Consider the following 19,628-nt stretch of genomic DNA (forward strand, 5'->3'; position numbering starts at 1 on the left):
ATCACAGTAGGGTGAAATGGTGTGCTGTGGAAACTTCATACGGCTTCAGATGCTGAGCACTTTAAAATTCAATAATTCTTTCTAGATTTCTCTGGTATACTAGGAGGGTGAGGGGATACAGTTAACTTCAAGTAACTAAAAGTAAGGGAAACTACATTTTCAATAAAGTCATAATCAACCTATGGTTATTTTCTGAAAGTAAAATTTATCTGGTGTTTAAGAACTATAAAAATATAAGGAAATCCAGGGGCTGGTGCTACACACCTTAGTCCTAGCACACCAGAGGCAGAGGCAGGCAGATCTCTGAGTTCAAGGCCAGCCTGGTTAACATAGTGAGTGCTAGGACAGCCAGGGCTCTTACACAGAAAAATCCTGTCTTGAAAAATAACAATGACAACAACAACAAAGAAATAACAAAAAATTTACTGAACAATGAATAACTTCATCTTGGTAACTGGTAGGCCATGGCATCATTATATATATTACATATTAATATGAATTAATATATTAATATAAATTAAAAATAAATATTAAATATATTTATAATTATATATTCATTATATAACACTGCTAAATAAAATTATTTATTTAGATACATACTATCCATATATTAAATATCTTTATAAATAGTACACTTGAATTAACAAGTTCATTATTTTTAGTTGATTTCTGTGACCTGCTGTCACTCCCTCTTAATAAAAACTAGTATATGTTTAGAGCCATTAATTTAGTACTTATTTTATAAACCCAGGAGTATAATAGTATTTATGACTTAAATGATAAATTAAAATTTAAAAGAGCTCATGCTAAAGTGTTGAAATATATTGTGCAACTTTAGAGAGAAAGTTCTACAAATCTATTCTGTCAGCGTTATAAAGTGTTATTTCTGATATTTATATAATTTAAATAGTTTCAGAAATTATAATTTAAGGTAGCCACGGGAGGTTGTGCTAAATCATGGAGATAAATAAATTATGTCATATTTTTGAAGACATAATGAGAACATCATCCATCAGTGTATGGTAATCCCACTTGGTGCTCATGTGATTACTATTCATGGCCAATCGATCAATAAATCAGAAGCTCCGTGCAAGGTGAACTGAAAAACTGATCATGAAAGAACTCAAGATTATTTCACCTGAAATAAAAAGCAGCCAAGACAGACGGCTTGGAGCTTTATGTTATTCAATAATTGTATCTTTACTATTTCTCACTCTGACTTAAGGTTCTCGTCATCGTGATGTTATAGTTGTCCCTCAGAATCTATGCCCTCAAACACATCAAAATCCGTCATGATGGAGTGCAGTTCTTTCATGTCCATGTCTCTCTCTCTCTCTCTCTCTCTCTCTCTCCTCTCTTTCTCTCTCTCTCACTCCAACATGACAGATTTTGGTATATATGTACATATATATGTATATTTATATAGATCTATAGGTATAATATATATATACATATGTAATATAGATAGAACATATAGTATAGATATTCTTATATAAATTAATAATTAAAAAACGTATGATGGGGGTTGCTGTTTCTTTTTATGATGTGGTAGCTTCAAGAGCAGTGGTCACAGCCCCCAACGAAGTTTGAGCACACGACTGTTCAATTTCACTATTTCTCCTTTATGATGGAATATGTTTTTGTGACGTCACGATTTTTCTCTTAAGTATAGATTTTCTAGGCAGATCTTGTTGCTTAGGCCTGCAACTCCAGCATTTTCAGGGCTGAGCCAGAAGGATCGCTCATGAGTTCAAGGCCAGTTCAGTGCTACATAGTGAGTTCCCGGTCACCATGTGTTGCAGAGTGAGAGTCTGTTTCAAAAAAAAAATTTAAAAAAAAAAGTAAATAAGTAAATTTTCTGCAGAAACTAAACTTTGCTTTTAGAGTCTTTATTTTCCAGATTTCTCCTTTATGAGCATTTTAGCTTTCATATGTCCTGAGACAATTAAAGTAGGAAAAAATGGTGAAATAAAATTCTATCCAAAACTAGCTCAGAAATAAGACATTTTCATTTGAAAATGAAACAGTTACACAGTAACAAAGTGCTTTAGCTAATGAGACTTTTGCTTGAGTTGAAAGAATACAGTTGAAAAAATATTTTAACTGTGAGAACTGTGAGCTTTGTAAAACAATTTGAAAGACATTACTACAATAAAATTATGCTAAATGGTGATTTAATTTGAGAAGATTCTAAATGGAGATTTGTTTAACTTGTACAAAAAATACAAATGAGATAAACTTATTTATTTCTCTTTCTGTTTCTATCAACAGTTTTTTTTTAATTATCAAGAACGTCCACACTTGCATTGAATTAATTTACAAATGTTCTTTGTAAATCTTATTATTCATTTTCCTCCTGAGCATACTTGATTTTCTAAAGAACCATAATGCATGAACAGGACATTCCTTTCTAAGTCAATACTGAAGTTTATTCCATTTCCTTCTAAAACAAGTATGAAAGGTGGGCCTGTGTCCAGGCTCTCTTCCAAGAAGTAAGCTTTGCCTCTCTGGATTTCTGAGGAATGCACCAGACAAGTGAATTAGAAGACCTCAATTAAACAAAACAGGAACACCGGGGGGAAGCTATGACAAAGGAAAAACAACTTCATAAAACAGAGTAAATGTGCAGTATAATATTATTAATTTTATTGGCCATCAAACAATGGTCATATGCAATGTAAATATTGGGTATGGCTTATACAACTTCACTTTTCATATTAAATTCTTCTTGCTTCTCATGACTGTGTCCTATAGAGTCAGTAAAATGTGTGGCAAACACTGATGTAAGGTACACTCCTCTGTGACAGAAACAATGAACGTGAGATAAAGTTCACTTGTATAAATGAACTTTGTCACTTCGCAATCCAAATGCAAATTAGAACATCCATTCATAAAGATTAATGATACTTGATTTTTACCTTAATTAAGAACTTGAGCCATCATTTTTCTGTCTTAAACTTCTTTTTCCCACAATAGATAATAACGCTTACATATAACTACATTATAGCACACTCAATCTTTCATATATGCATATATACATATATTCTCAGACTTTTTATACACATACACACACACACACATGAATATACATGGAGGTTGATGTCTATGTGTAATTGAGGGCTGGCAAAATTTAGGTCATGGCTCATGATTGGACAGTAGAAAGTAAGGTGGGGACAAAGTTTCTGTAAAGCAAGAGAGAAGAGGGGAAAAAGGAGAAGAATCAAGATAGAGACAGAGAAGGATGACCCAGATCTAGGTGGTCTTAAATGGCCATGGGTAGTTATGAATATTTCTTAAGGGATGCATTGCTTTAGGTCAATTTATCTTATCTATGTGGACGGTTTATATCTTTATCAATTGGTTGTGAGTTTATTGTATTGATGGATTCGTGGATTGAGAATTTAACATATAAATCTGATTGTTTAATTACTGTTTGTTGAGTCTTGATTTTAATGGGTTGCTGGGAGTTTATACTATAACTACCAGGGGATGGTTGCTTGGAGTGTGGACAGAGTCTGTGCAGAGAGAAGCAATAGGCCAGCCACTGCTGGACCTCTCCTGTCCTGATTTTCCCAGGTAGCTACCACAGATGCCACGTGACCCTATGTTACCGGCACTAGTGCAGGATAAAAAGAACTATTTCTTTTATAATTACTGCAACAGGTGGCAAAACAATGTGTTAGACAAGAATCCACTAAAAATTTAAGTTTATCAGCCTAAAAGATAAGAGTTGAGTTTTATTTTCTCAGTGAGAAAGGGCTGGTGCCATGATGAGTCATGGGATAGCCAAGCAAGGGAACCTTAAACCTTAAAGGAACAGAGGGAGATTGCCCACAGACTCTAGGTCCCCGCTGTGAAAACCACAGGCTGTTCCTGGCCAGAGGTTGACTTCCTGACATGACAGATTAGAGAAGCCTAAACAGGCTCATACAAGTTTGTTAAGCTTACTTCATTCTTTTTAATTGTTTTAATTTTCATAATGGGTGTGATTTTGAGTCTTGTGGTTCTATTATTTCTCTGGGAGAGAGTGCAAGATACAAGCTTTTTGTTTGCTGACTAAGGTACATGCTATTTTGGGAGAAAGTTTTTGTTTTTGTGTTTTTAAAAATGGTAATTAGGCTCTGGACACCTTCCAGAGTTATATGGATCAGATTTGATAGAGGTAGACCTCCTGAAAACTAGATTCAAGAGAATCCAACTGAAAGATATCTTAATGATGCTAAAATTTTGTTTTGAGATCTATTTATTACAGAATGCTGATCTGGCCTACTTGGATTCCTGATCTCAGGGAATTTTCAGCCAGATCCAATTAAGACAGACATCAGAGGTTACAACAATGGTTGGGTGTCCTTTTTTAGGCTAAACAACTCCCCAATTTTTCCTACCCCCCAAAGATATCTCAATGTCCAAATATAGCTTGAAGAAGTTATTGAAGAGTCATCGCACGGATTCCCTAAACTTTGGGAGGCTGGAAATGGTTATTCCAGCTACCCCACGGATACCATGTGGCCCTATCGTGACAGCACTAGTGCAGGATCAAAAGCTCCACATATATATTTAAATTAGAATATGGTCAAAATTATTTAAAACCATATTTTACATTGTATGTGTAGGAAGTTTAGGGGAAAGTTAGTACTATAATCCCATGACATGAGGTGGGCTTCCCAACCACAGAGCTTACAACCGCTCTACAGAGGCACAGAGCTTGTCTATTATTTGTGATTTTAGTTCACCAGAAATCTGTGTTTCCATCAGTTGTCCACCAAAACTCATTATCATATCATTATCATGGCATGTGGAGTACTGGCGCTCTTGCTAATGTATATTCAATGGTGCTTGCCTTATATTGCCTTATATGTTACTCGTGCCTATAAGACCAATGGACATACAATGAATATTTAACAAAATACTTAAGATAGTTTTACTTTACATTTAAAAGTAATGTGTGATAGAGTTTCTGTAACTATAGAAAGCGGGTCAGGTGACCATGGTAACACTAATGCTTTCTTACCAACTTGAAGGCCATTAACGGAAATACCTCAAGGGGTAAGATAAACCCACAAGTGCATGAGATGGTAAAAGCGCAAGAACAGGAATGAAGGATTTGCACTGCATCCTCTATACCTTGAGGCAGCGACTGGACGGGAAGGGCTGCTTGGCCGGGTGGTATGGAGATGAGGCCCTGACGCTGAAGGCTGAGCAGATGCTGCTGCTGCTGTAGTTGCTGCATCTGGAGAAGCTGTTGCTGGAAGACAAGCTGTTGGGCGGCCAACTGCTGCTGCTGCTGTTGCTGCTGCTGCTGCTGTGGGCATCAGAAAACCCGACCCAGTCAACGGCAGAGGACAGGAGCACGCACACCACTCTCTCACACACAAAGGCATGCTCCTTTCCCTGCCCGGCAGTGCTCTTGGTCAGTCCATGGTCAAAAGTCCAGAAGCAGAGCGCGAACAGCCTCTAGGTATTCAGCTGCCTGCTTCTTGGGAGGGAAACAGCATCAGGGACTGTCGCCAATGGTAGTGAGCAAAGTTTAAAGACAGAATCTAACAAAAGCTCAGCTATCTAGAAACGTGTGCATCGCCAATGACTGTAAGTTTAGGATCAAAACATCCTAGACGGGGTTGGGGATTTAGCTCAGTGGTAGAGCGCTTGCCTAGGAAGTGCAAGGCCCTGGGTTCGGTCCCCAGCTCCGGAAAAAAAAGAACCAAAAAAAAAAAAAAAAACATCCTAGACATGACCAACTTCTGCGATGCTCTCATTTTTTCCCAACTGAGTCAGTTTAATGTGTGCTCCAGGAATAGGATCTTTAGTGATCCATCAGTAAACTTGGCTGGAGGTCCCGAGACAGGCACGTTAACTTTCTCACTCTCTTCCTCCGTTTCCCTTTTTGAATACACTAAAGGCAGAACTATATGCATGTCCAAAAAAAAAAAGTGTCCTTATTATGAAGAAAAGTCTAACTTCCAGTTTCGTGAGGCATTTCGAGACAAACCAGCGTTCTTTGGACTTGGGGGGGGGGGAGTGTAGAAGATGGCAGGCACACTTGAAAGGAAGACAAGCTGTGTGGAAGACCTTTCATTTTCAGTATGAGGAAAAGAGAAACTTGTGATGCGCTCACTGGAAAACAGACTGTATAATGGAGCAAGTCATGTGGACTGCCCAAAGCCTTTGAGAAATAAGGGAGCGATTCCTATTCCGTAGTTGATGGCTGTCTGAAATTCTATTCACAAATCCAAACAGAAACAAAACCTCAGGAGGTCAAAACCGTTTCCTGTACGTTTGCATAATGGGCAGCTTGAAGACAGCAACCCTGATACCTGCTGATCAATTTAACTACTTCAACATGTTTTGTTTGTATTATGTTTATATGTGATGCAGTTTGCTGACAAGCGCGAGCTAGGCCCTGGAAGCCAGCTTGTCAGTTTGATTTATGAGCATATCAAACGGTAACTTTCTACTCGCCACTCCAAACCTACCCTAGCAGTTCATTAATCAGGGGCCCTGTGACTTTGAAATCTGTGCTCAACCAGTTTTCCTCGTAGTCTCCCTGCCCCCAACAATGGGCTAAATTTGCATGTGTGTTCTCTGAGCTGGATGACTGAGAAAAATAAGGTTCCCTCACCAACTTGGATTCTCAGTGAATACAGGATAATCAGGACTTTGTCCAGCACACAGCTTGCTCTTTGTACGCTGTGATTCATTAGTGAACATTAGACGACAGCCGGCAATGGATTGTGACTCTCAAGTCCCATGCTACAAAAAAGGAGAGCATGAGAGTCTCACCGTCACTGTTATTAAGCTCAGTAAAAATATAGAACACTGCCTCGTTGACAGCCAGGGCCTTGTTATAGGAAGATCTGAGACTATCCTTGCCTCTCGAAGCGCCTTCCCAACCCCACGCTATTATACAACAATGAAATACCTCGCTCCTACCTCTTTTGCTTGCTTTCCAGGATGCTGCTGCTGTTGCTGCTGCTGCTGTTGCTGCTGCTGCTGCTGCTGTTGCTGCTGCTGCTGTTGCTGCTGTTGCTGCTGCTGCTGTTGCTGCTGCTGCTGTTGCTGCTGCTGCAAAAGCTGAAGATGTAACTGCTCTTGCTGTTTCTTGTAAAACTCTTGTAGTTGTTGCTGAATAAACCATTTTGACTTTAATAAATAAAGGCAAAAGTTTCATGGATTATAAATGTCCTAAACTCTTCTACACTGACACATGGTAGGGTAGCCATTAAGATTCACCTCATGGGGAAAAAAATGCATTGGGTTCAAAGAGACAGCCCTACATACTTCTCCCCCCCTCAAAGCAGCTCTGAAATTATCCGATCCGGAATGCAAACAGTCCTAAACAAAAGGGTCTAGAAAATCTGTACTCTAAAGACCAGAAGTAAATACTCTTAATGACTACATCTTAAGTCCTATCCCAACCTAGAAACAAGCTACGCCCTGCCCTTTAGAAGGATCAAAGGTTAAGTTCCACCAAAGTGGGATGCGATATTCTTATAAGAAAACAGCTCGATCTCTCAGTGTTTTGGCACAAGGGATGCTAGAAATCTAAGCAGCTTGTAGGCACAAGTAGAGGTCATAAGTAAGTAAACCATTAAGACTTGTGCTGAAGAACATTATTTTCATCACAAAAGGAAGTATCACATTTGGAATCTATTTGTAGTTACTCAGTAGGCTCACTGTATGCACTACCACAAACATACTATGAGCTTGCTATTTATCTGATTAATTTTGTTCTAATAGCAGATTCTTCCATTCTTAAATAAAGACTGTACCTTGGGTGTATATATGATGTTTTCAGCATGTGCTGTCCACAAAGTGGCCTTTTTTTCTATTTATTAGTAATAGCGGGATTGCTAAAGTGTTACAGATTTACAAAACAACAATTATGTCGTATCTTGGTATACGCCTTGGAAAATCTAAAGTAAATGTCCCTAAGAGTCTGAGTCTTCCCATACTAATTCTGCTTTCAACTTCATCCTCTCTCTGCTCTTGTTCTAGACTTGAGTAAAGTCAAAGAGAACGAGCAACTTATATGCTCGTATGTACCTCTGTAAGGACAGCATGGCACTTACGTTGTAACATGCTGATTGGTTGCTTTGTAAGTGGAGACCACACTATCCAATAAGCCCACTGCACTGCTGACAGAATGGGCACCCCTTGAGCTGGACCAGAGCACCAAAGCAGGTAACCCACATTACCTGCTGCAGCATCACAGCTTGCTGCTGCTGAAGGAGGGCCTGGAGCTGCTGAGGAGACAGGACCTGCTGCTGAAGGATCTGCTGCATCTGCTGAGGGGTGATCACTTGGGGAGTCATCATGGCCACCGACACGGGCACCTTGCATGGAGAGAGAGGGAAAGGGCTGTCATAGCTGAGGATCTGCTGATCTTTGCACAACTGCTTGATGTTTTCAACTATTCAGCAACAATGGCCCCACATGGTATATATTTCCTGTTATGTAACTTTCTATTACTCCGACAATAGTTTTCCAGAGGCGTCAGAGCTCACCAGGCTCCCACTTCAAGCTCATGTCTCAAATGTACTTGCATGAAGGTGTTGGAACTTCGAGTAATATAGATGGGAATGAATAATCTCGTGGCAATAGTTCCAGAAGCTATCATTGATCATCTTTTCGATGGCTTATTACTGCTGTAACTGAAAGCCTTTGGAAACACTTAAAATGTATCATCAAAATAAAATGTTAAACAACTAGAATATGCATTTAAGTAACTAGCATTTATAGTTGTACACAGCATATTTGTAATACATTTATATAACATAATTGCCATTTGACATTATATAAATATTTATAGTAGTTAAAAATACAGGTATTGAGTGAAATGGCTGAGTGGGTAAAGTTGCTGGCTTCGCAGATGAACTCTTGGAGTTTGTTCTAGAATTCACATGACAGAAAGAAAGAACCAACTCCCACAAGCAGTCCTTGATTCTCCATGAGCACCATCACACACACACACACACACACACACACACACACACACGCACACACACACACACGCACACACGCACACACGCACACACGCGCACACACACACACACACCAGATAAATGTAAATTAAAAAGTAAAAATTGCACACGGTGATAGATATGCATAAATAATCATGTATAGTAAGCAATATAGCAATATAGGAGTTTTGTAAGATACTAAGTATCTTTCTACCACAGCCATAGTTATACTACAAGGTCCAGAAATCTGAAGATTGCTCTCTTGCAACCAGCATGTAGTCAGTGTGTCAGATAGCCAAGCTACAACCTTTGAGAAAATATTCACTTTGTCTCCTGGCCCCCCAAAATAAAATATGCTTATATTATAAGTAAAAGCTAGTATTATATAAATAACTGATTTACAACTTATTTATGGGACAATGTTTCTTTGAAAACAGAAAATGATACACAATCCACAATTTAATAGTAATTTTGAATGTGGTTCATACTTTTCTAATCTGACATTTGACAATTAAAAAAAATTATTAATGAAAAAGTGGTCATAAGTGGAAATAAAGAAAAAAAGAAAAGAATTCCAGAGTGAGTTTCTTCTATTTCAAACAGACAAGTATTTTCTGTTTTTTTCATTTTGGTAAGTTAGATCACAGATTAATTTGATTCATTTGGTATCATGGGAAAGAATGTGTCAAAAATAGTTCAGTGATTTTTAAAAAAATATTTCTGAATTAAAGAATATAGGTTAGTATATTTCCATTTATTATAATATGTAGCACCGTGAATGAGTGATCTAAAATCAATCCGTTGGAGACTAGGAAAGTAAGATCAGGGACCAAAGGCCTTAGATCTGCCTTCCTAAATAAGAGTACTGAGTTGCCCTGATGTGTTTGTGGGTGCTTTGTTATTTAAAATGTTCAAAAGTTGTCGGTTTGATCACTTGTTTTTTGATAAGCAAATAGGTTGATTAAAATAAATTGTCGGAGGGGGGGTGCAGTGCAAACTACAAAAATATGTAATTTTCTAACTATCATTGACCTTATAGTCTCCTCAAGAAGCTGGGAATTAGGCAGCAGCTGAGGGGTAGAGAAAGACATGGTACAGTTTCATTTCAAAAGTGCCAGTGTAGGTAGATTAGACGGAACACATCACAAAGACAGAAGACAAAGACAGAAGGGAGGGGTGAATGGATAGAGGGAAGAGTAGATGGATGGAAGGAAGAGGGAAGGAGGGAGGGAGGCAGAGAGAAAAAAAGGAAGGAAGGAAGGAAGGAAGGAAGCAAGGGAAGATTGGTATGGGGGCACATGTCTACACATAGCTATTTTGCATAAATATGCATCTTCATGAAGATGATCATTTCGTTGGGATGTTACTATCTTTCTTGTCTAACAGCCCCTCATTGCTTGTTCTGTTACCACTTAAACCTCTGCATTTCTCCAAGTAAACGTGCTCTGTGCATAGTGCTCAGGAGGGAACTTTCTAGGCCAATTCTATGAATGGAGGCATGCCGTAGTGTTCCCAAGCCTACAGTCAGCATCCAGGTGATCTGCAGGACAGGACTTCCTATGCTACTGTGACTGGTTTGGTGTTTGGCCAAAGCAAAATGCCTGCTGTCTTTACAACTTCCAAGATTAGTAGTCAGTCCTCTCACTGTGCAGAATAATATAATTTTCAAGCTCGTGAGTTTCTTACAAACTACTAAGACACAAATGTATAGTCCCACATCAGGGCCATGTGGAAGTTATACATGCATAGCTCGGATGTATGGGATGCATTCACATTTTAATCAGATCCTGGCCTCCTCTGAAGGGGCTGCCGTCTGAAAGATAAGCCAAGTAACACACAGCAAATTGCATTCTCTACTTTCCTAAATATGTACCAAGGCATATCTTAAAGTTCATAAAAGGGCTAGGAAAACATGTCTGGAGGATATCAAACATTTAATGCAAACTGATAATATCATCTAAATCCACATATAAATGTATGCATGTGAACACACCTGTATGCATGTACACACACACAGACACACACAGACACACACACACACACACACACACACACACACACACACACACACACACACACACACTAAAAAAAACCAAGCAACCAAAATCGTCCCTATCAATTATACTTTGTTTTCAGACTTCTCAGTAGCCTTATGTGAAAATATATACAATTTTCAAAATTTAAAATGTCTCCATTTCTGTGGTTAATTTTAACTGACACATTTTCTTTATTACATTTAGACTACTCTAAAATTGCTTGCTTTTTGCTACCAAGAGCTACATAGGTAGGAATCCACTGATCAAAAAGAAGAGTGCATGTAAAAACCTTGGTGCTACACTATTTATCAATATTCAGGAAAAAAAAGTATCAGACTTAAAAAGTTCTGGATTCACACATAGCTGTGGATTTCTCTAGAGGAATTCACAAAGATATTTTTAAGCTTGATGTTAACTGGCCAACATAATTTCTACTAGCTATAAAATTGGATGCAGGCAAACATCCCAGTGACTGTGTGGTTCATTCAGTGACATCTAGTTCATTAAATGTGTGGCAGAGGTAAGGGAGAGAGACCTGTGACACTTTCTGACAGGGAGGCAGGGGGAAGTCTGATAGACTTACCTTAGTGGGTATATGAGTAAATACTAGTAGATATTGATACTAGTCAAACTACTTAACAATAAAGGGGGGGAAAAGCCTACATTTCTCCCTTTTCTCTCATCTCATGGTTACTAGATTGGTAGATCCAAACCTTAAAGTGATCCTGTCAAACACGGATCTTCATTTTTGTCACCACATAAATTAAGCAAGATCTTAGAGCTTTGGTTAAGATCAAGTCGATAAAAAGAACCACTAAGCGAACATCAGGTCATGTAGCAGAAAAGGCAATTTAACCGTAGTCCTTTAATCCTTTATTCTGAGTGTATGGAGTACATACATGGTGCCAAGAATTGTGCTAGGAGTTAATTACAATCTAATAATTCATGTAGAAAATAATAGAAAACAATGATATAGTTATGTAAACTAAAAGGAGTAGAAAATGTCTGAGACTGTCTTGCGATGAGTCAGATGCTTAAAGGAAAAATATAGGCATTATTCTCCAAAGGGTAGGTGGCAACTTTAGTTTATTCTGAAGTACATATATAATAAAGGTCTTTGTGAATTCTTTCAGACAGTTGTTAGGACTAAAACACTGCGAAGACCATGTTTCTCAAGTCAATCTAAAATGGGAATGTAGGAGTCATAAAAAAAACCAAAAAAACCCCACAAAAAACAAAAAAACAAAAATGTGTTTGATAAAAGCATGGTGCCTTATTACAGCTGAACTTCATGGTAGCCTTTCTGGAAGTGTTGGGTTTCCACATTAAGTTCGTCACTTAATTAGACATCCCTACTACATGTGGGTGATTGAAAAGGTTTTGAGCATGATGTCGGTCCAGTCCTTTAATAAGTATGAGGTGGAAAATCTAGTCACGACCTGTAGATGAGCTTTACAGTAGAAATCATCATTTCTTGGTTATGGTGTACACTACCTGTGAGCTCACAGACTGCTTTATTGTTTGCTTCAGATGTTCAGACAAAAAGAGTCCTGACCTCGGCCCTTAAAAATAAAAAAGTGACTCCTAGTGTAATCAATGCAAAACAGGGAGTCACAGGACAGTTCTGTTCCCATCATGACACACAAGGGTAGGGAGTGTCTGGTTCTCCTTCCTGATCAATGCTTTGTGCTCTCTCTAGTTTTACACCTGCAGTTTACTGTCATGTAGGAAATGATTGCACTCAATTGACAGGTTTGATCCAAATTCCTGGCTTGGTTGCAGGTATAATGTCTACCATAATCATCGCTTTCCAAAAGCTTCCTGGTTTTGTCATATTCAAAAGAAACGACAATGAACTGAGTGGCATCTGCAGGCTTTTATCAAGTACTGGGCAGAGTATTTAGAGAGATCTGGGGTGGACAGTGCACACTGCTCTTTAATGCAGTCTCTCAGCACAGGGAAAGTGACAGGGACAGCAGAAAGAGCAGCAGAGTGCAGTGACGGCTGTGAGCCTCCTTCCATCACCATCCACCACTGCTTATTTTCCACCGCTCATCTTAAGGCGCTAATTTTAATATTTAGTCATTTGCTTCAGGAGGCAGAGTCTGTCCAACTTCACTCTTCTCATAGATTCAAGCAAACACGTCACAGAGATTTTAGCCTTTTTTTTTTTTTTTTTTTTTTTTTTTTAGCATGTGGGGTATCAGGCTGCTCACATGGGTCTGTCGTAGAGACTCCGGACGTCTGATATATAATATGTTATACCACATGTTTGAAGGCCAGAAAAGCAACTTCTAATCTCACTCTGGCTAATCAAGCTGCTCAGATTATTTTACATACTTCTGTGGTTTAGGCCTTGACATGCCCTTGTTTTCCTTTCTTCTCAAAGCTAAAGTTCCTCTCTTTGATTAGCTGAAACATTTGCATGGTCACTACACATTTTTCATTTTATAAATCATTATGCATTAGCAGTCTTGATCGCCTAGCTTGACTAATCCTGGCGAACTGAAATCACAGCTGAAGGTCAAACTCCATCCCACTGCACATTCATATTCAAACAAATCTGCGGCATTGTTCATTAGAGCCGTCAAATCATCATCGGGAGGAAGTTACCGCAGATCTCACCCTCACTCTTTATTCTTCTCAAACTTAACCTACACAACAGCCACGCTCAGACAGATAAGAGCAGAATACAAACAGAATCAATAACACTTTTCAACTGAAGTGCCCGGTTTTATTTTAAGTTGTAAAACCCAGAACATCACCCGTAATTACACATAACAGCCGAGTGCTCAGCTAGTTGGGGGGGAGAAATATAACCTAAAGAGAGGTATATTCATAAACAAAACCTCTTTCTCTCACCATGTTTCCAAACTCAAATGTTCCTGGAAGCAGCAAGCTAGATTTATCTGGTGAAATTAGCATCTTCCTCAGAACCAGTAAGACAGGTTTTTCTGAAACCTGCACTAACAACTCTTCCTGTTTGTTTGTCCTACGTTCACAAATATTTCCTCTGACGTTTTAAAGGGAATTTTGAATATATCAGACACAGAAACAAAACAATTGTGATTTTTTTTTTGATGGAGCTCGGAAAATTATCCCAAATAATATTAATTTCAACAAAAAAAGCAAGCTGTCCTGATAAAAGACAACTCTGTAAGAAAGCAGAAATAACTATGAGAAGGAAACTCCTTTCATGCTTTTAGAGGCACTCTTATAGATTGACGGACGATAATCATCTTAATTTCACTGCTCTCCAAAACAAAGACCCAGAAAAGGCACCAAAAGACACTGGCCCATTCATTCCAGGCCCCGCACAATGCTAATTCCAACATTTAGCTGCATGGTTTTCTGCTTGATGTATCACAGCTCAAAAGATGAAAGCAGAGAAGTAATTGCTCTCCTGGTTCTTATTCTTCGCTGACAACCCATAAATTTAATTTTACACACACATTCATTTACATTTTCAAGTATATGACATGATAATTGCCAGAATATAACACCTCCATTCCTGTAGATACAGCAGCTCGCTGATTGACACGTGTGGTGAATAGAGAGGAATGGTGGTTGAATTGCAGAATTTTTTTTTTCTCTTCTGAAAATTACACTTAGAAGGGCTAACGGTAATAAGCATTTATGAAACAGTCTCACCATAAACATCTGCACGTAAAGTGAACAGTAGAGCCGCAGCCATTGCAGTCTCTTGGCTTTTCGCGCTTTACAGCGAACTGTGGTTTTGAAATAGTCTCACAAACGGTAGACGTGCTGAAGCACACAGGCATGGAAGAGTCTCTTCCCAACATTTACTCTATCCAAAGTCTGTCTTTTCAGTCACTCTGGCCACTACAGAGCCATAAAACACAGCCTGCTTGAAGGCATGTCCTTTATTTTATAAAATATAACTATGTTAATAGTGTCAACAATATGGCACATACTTTTCCTTTGGTTCTTTTTTTTTTTTTTTCGGAGCTGGGGACCGAACCCAGGGCCTTGGGCTTCCTAGGTAAGCGCTCTACCGCTGAGCTAAATACCCAGCCCGGCACATACTTTTCTATGGGGAAAAGAACATACTGATTATTTTGAAGTTATCCCCTGACAAAAATGTGTGCTCTGGCAGACGCTCCTGCTGATGGCTATACTGACTTTGTTTCCTAGTTCACCCCCAAAGAAGGCGACAAACGGACTTGCTTTTCTTTGGTTTCAAAGTTCAAGAACGGAACAAAGCCCTCTAAATTGGATCCTGATGAGAAAACACCAGCAGCTTCCCAAAGAATGTCAGAGCATTAGAGTGCCCTCCCTGCACTTGGAGTTGCTGATGGGGCTGTCCAACTGACAGGGGTCAACTTCAATGGGGGGGACGCCTGAAGCAAGGGACAACCGAGGTAGATTTACTGTGACTATGGTACCAGTGCCTGCAATTGCGACTTGTGACTGACTTGACTAATTTGTACAGATCAAAGATTTGTTCACGTCTGCTCGACACTCAGTGGCTACTAGAATAAACTACAGCAACACGTGTGTCTGTAAAACAAAACTCTATCATGCTCCAGACTCTATTTGTGCCTCATGCAATACATAGGACACCTCGAGAGTTGGAAAAACATACCTAGTGGAGGCTCCAAAGGATACCTTATTTTAGGAAACTAATTAAAAATAAGCTAACATCTGCAAAACATGTAATCATATTAAATCTATTTGTGGGCCCCTTTCAGTACTTAGAAATGTAGCTAAGATAGTTAAAGAAATGCTACATATAATCATTGACACAATTTCAAAACTTCATTTAAAAGATGGAACTGTTTTAATGTAGACAGCGAACATTTAATGGGGTTACCAAAACAAGCCTCTTATCTTAAAACCATAATTTCAACTAGTAATGGGAAGGATTAGGACCGCAATTTATCTTACAAAGTTGGTGTATGCACTGCCTTATTTTATTTAAGTCTAACCTGTGCCTCTTGAAATTTTAAGATAAACATAAGAACAAGATATACATACATATATATATGTATATATATATACACAGAGAATTATCATAAGTGATATTTTCATGAAATAAATGAATTTTAACCATAAATAGTTGACTCTGATATATTCTGTAGCGTTTAGGTCACATTATAAAACTACTATAGGTCCTTTATGCATCTTATACTTCTCTTTAACTTTACACTGTGAGATCACATACTCCGTGGATTTTTTTGGACAGAATCCTCTTTTTCTTTATCATAGCCGTACCCATTTAGTTTATCAGCTCCACCTAGATCATAAAGCTATGGTGAACATACAGTCTTGCTCATCCTGTCTCAATAGACTTCCATGATTACTTTTTACCAACTAGTCTTGTCGAAAGGTTTCTAGCATTATAGGTAATGTAAAGTCCATTAGGTTGGGCTCTTCATAGCATGACATGCAGTAAATTACAAGTGCTTCAAGCAGTTCAGTGAATTACAGTTCATCACTTTGAAAGGTTTCCCACTACAAGACCACAGATATCAGATCTGGCAGTTAGGATCCAATTAACACTTTGGTCAGAATAATCAGATTGCATGTGTAAGGCTTGTATAATTCGTTTATTGCGTCCATGCATCTTCTGTCCGTAGGTAGAGTTGTTGCTGTTATTTCAGAGCTGGGAATCAGTATTTCACTCGCCTTTGGGTTATATTTCAAGTTCTCTTGCAGTGCAGTGATGAACTCCTCTTGTCTCAGCAATTTAGATCACTTGTCCTGTAGATATTACAGCTTGAGAAATGGTTTGTTTCTGATAGTTTTGTTTTGTGCTCTTACTATGTCATTACTTGTCTAGAGAAAAAAAATGCTAGCAATTTTTACTAAGCACGTTTTATTTAGTGTATCAAAGACAGCTTTCCCTAGCATGATCACTGTGAATCTTGCATAACAACCCCATACAGCATAAATGACATATGCGATGACATTTACATGTGTACTGTCATGCAAAACTATTTCTTGCTAGACTGGATGTAGTACTGAGGTGGAATGAGAAAACATTCTGATTCAGTGATACCATTTTTCTAGCCACCATCAGTTATTCGGAAGAGATCCTTCAGGGAAAGATTATTAAGCAGAGAATAAAATAGCTCATATTTGATAGTGCTGGCCAGTGCTTTCATAGCCAGGTTACTCATACTTTCAGACATTATGCCTAACTGAATAGAAACCGAGACAGTATAATAGGACCCAAAGGATGATACAGTTTCTTTTAAAAATTGGATATACAAATTCCACTACTGCAATTTCAAAACCACAATAGTCTAATAAATTCTCATAAATAAAAAAGCCCAATAACATTTTATGAAATAGAACCATATTCAATTCACACTGACACTTATTTGTTATAAATTACTGTTTCTTTATTCCTTTTCATACAACACTAATACAGAATTAAGTTCTTAGATTCAGGACACACATTTCAAATCCAATACAAACTGTTGCAGTAGCATGGAAACACATTTAACGATTCCCCTCCTAAGACATATTAAACATGATTGCTCTTTATACGTGGAATCAGAGTGATAATGCCAGATTTCCTGATTGAATGTCTGCCCCTGTCTTTCATTTAGATGGATAGCTATTTTTGTGGTTACAGAAGAGAATACAACTCATATCCAGTTTCTTTCATAAGTGGCCATTTCCTGTTTTATATAATTAACTGATCCAGAGGGCCAAGCAGACAATGTAAATAAAAATAATCCTTCTCTCGTGAGCGTTGGTAACAGCGGCACTCAGCATTAATGAAGGTGTGGAAAGCAGCAGAAACCTGGCTGAAATGTCAGGCAGCGGAATCGGGAAACTCTAAGTTGAACACGGGCTCTTCCTTGTTTGCTTGTCTCTTTGGTCAAGCTGTTTAATTTCTCGAAGGATCTACTTCACTGACGGTGGGAAGGGTAGGGGCATCTCTCCCACCAGGTTACTCTCAGGACTAACTATGTAATGCATGCCTCTTTTCCTCTCTACCTAGCTAAACTTCTCTCTCAACAGACCCGGTTGTACCTAATATATTGCCTTGTTTTACACAGATGAGATGAGATGTAGAGTCCCTGTATCTGCTTTAGATGAAAATCTTCAAAAAAACAAACAAAACCCCCAAGTTTGAGAATCTTTCACTAATGACTTACAATCAGAATGGAAAACACAGGAAAACAATGCAAAATGAAAATGGGGGTTGGGAGGACCATGAGGCCACTATTCGGCAAATGTATCTTCTGTACACTCTGCTGTCTATTTTAAAGGAAGATTCAGTAAAAAAAAATACATGTCAAAGTCCAAGGAGACAACTCAGTCAATAAAGTGTTGCCTTCCAAGTATAAGGACCTGAGTTCAATTCCCAGAACCCATGTAAAGCGTCAAGCATGTGGGTCTAGCCTTGAATACCTGTTACTGGGGTTATAGTGATAGGTGCTGTCTTAGGGTTTTAATTGCTGTGAAGAGACACCATGACCATGGTAACTCTTATAAAGGAAAACATTTAGTTGGGGCTGAGTTACAGTCTCAGAGGTTTAGTCCATTTTTTATCTTGTAGGCAGATATGTTGCTAGAGAAGGAGCCGAGAGTTCTCTATCCTCATCAGCAGTTGAGCAGAAGTAACCGAGAGCCACAGCGAATGTAGCTTGAGCATATGAGACCTCAAACCCTGCCCTTAGCGTGACACATGTCCTCTAACAAGGCCACACCTCTACCAATAAGGCCACATTTCCTAATAGCGCTACTCCTTAGGGGCCAAGCACTCAGACACATGGATCTCCAGGGATCATTGCTGTGTAAACCACCACAGGCTGGATCCTCGGGACTAACTGGTTAACCATTCTAGCTTACTTGGTAGGTTCTAGATCAGCCAGATGTGATCAGTGCCTGAGAAACAACACTCAAGGTTGACCTCCAGTCTCTAATACATGGGAAGGTATGGCTTGGAAAGGTCTCAGACAGGCAGCACCACGCTAAAGTCTGAAGAGTGCAAAGGGGCTGCCTGCAACGGAAATAATGAAAAAAATTACAGGAAGTATCACTCTGAATACCTGGGCCAGAGACATAGAATAGGTGAAGCTACCTGGCACTGTGCCTGCTTGTTTCCACCATGCTTCTTGCCGTGGTGATGACGGACTAACCTCCAAAACAGTAAGCCGGCCCCAATTAAACGCTTTTCTTTTTATAAGAGTTGCCTTGGTTGTGGTCACAGTATACATAGACAGAAAGCTACAGACCTTTAACTGGGCCCCTATTTACATTCTAATAGGGGAGAGGCTGCTTCTTCCTGTGTTCCCCCATGTTTCCTGCCATGATAATGGACTAACCTCTGAAACTCTATGCAAGCCCCAATTAAAAGCAACTAATTACTTAATAGCTATAGAAAACAAAGTGCTCAGAAAGGGAAAGCACGCCATGCCACGGGGATAGCTGTTGGTGAGGCCCAGAGAAAGCTGCCTTGGATCAAATGAGCCTCGGGATGAGAAGTGTGTTGCAAAAAGAAATAATGACCCCACAAAATCGAGGTAATGGGGTGTGTGTGTGTGAGGTTTTAAGAATCGGTGGGGATGGAGGGAGGAAAGGGAAGGCAGAAAGCGACATAATTCCATTTTAATTAAAAATGTAAGAAAGCAAAAGGAAAAAATAATAGAAT

General features: G+C 38.9%; 1 protein-coding gene across 3 annotated transcripts in view; it reads right to left on the bottom strand.

Moving 5' to 3' along the window:
* The window catches only part of Foxp2 (forkhead box P2), a 465,778-nt gene that overhangs the window by 59,337 nt on the left and 386,813 nt on the right, over window positions 1–19,628 (bottom strand). For all 3 annotated transcript variants that reach the window (XM_032906930.1, XM_032906928.1, XM_032906929.1), the window contains exons 5-7: window positions 8,196–8,333; window positions 6,931–7,122; window positions 5,125–5,302 (exon numbers count right to left, since the gene is read on the bottom strand). In XM_032906930.1, the coding sequence (XP_032762821.1) occupies window positions 5,125–5,302; window positions 6,931–7,122; window positions 8,196–8,333 (508 nt within the window). The remainder of the gene's footprint in view (window positions 1–5,124; window positions 5,303–6,930; window positions 7,123–8,195; window positions 8,334–19,628) is intronic.

This window comes from Rattus rattus, chromosome 6 (genome assembly GCF_011064425.1).
Source record: "Rattus rattus isolate New Zealand chromosome 6, Rrattus_CSIRO_v1, whole genome shotgun sequence".
Classification (NCBI taxonomy): domain Eukaryota; kingdom Metazoa; phylum Chordata; class Mammalia; order Rodentia; family Muridae; genus Rattus; species Rattus rattus.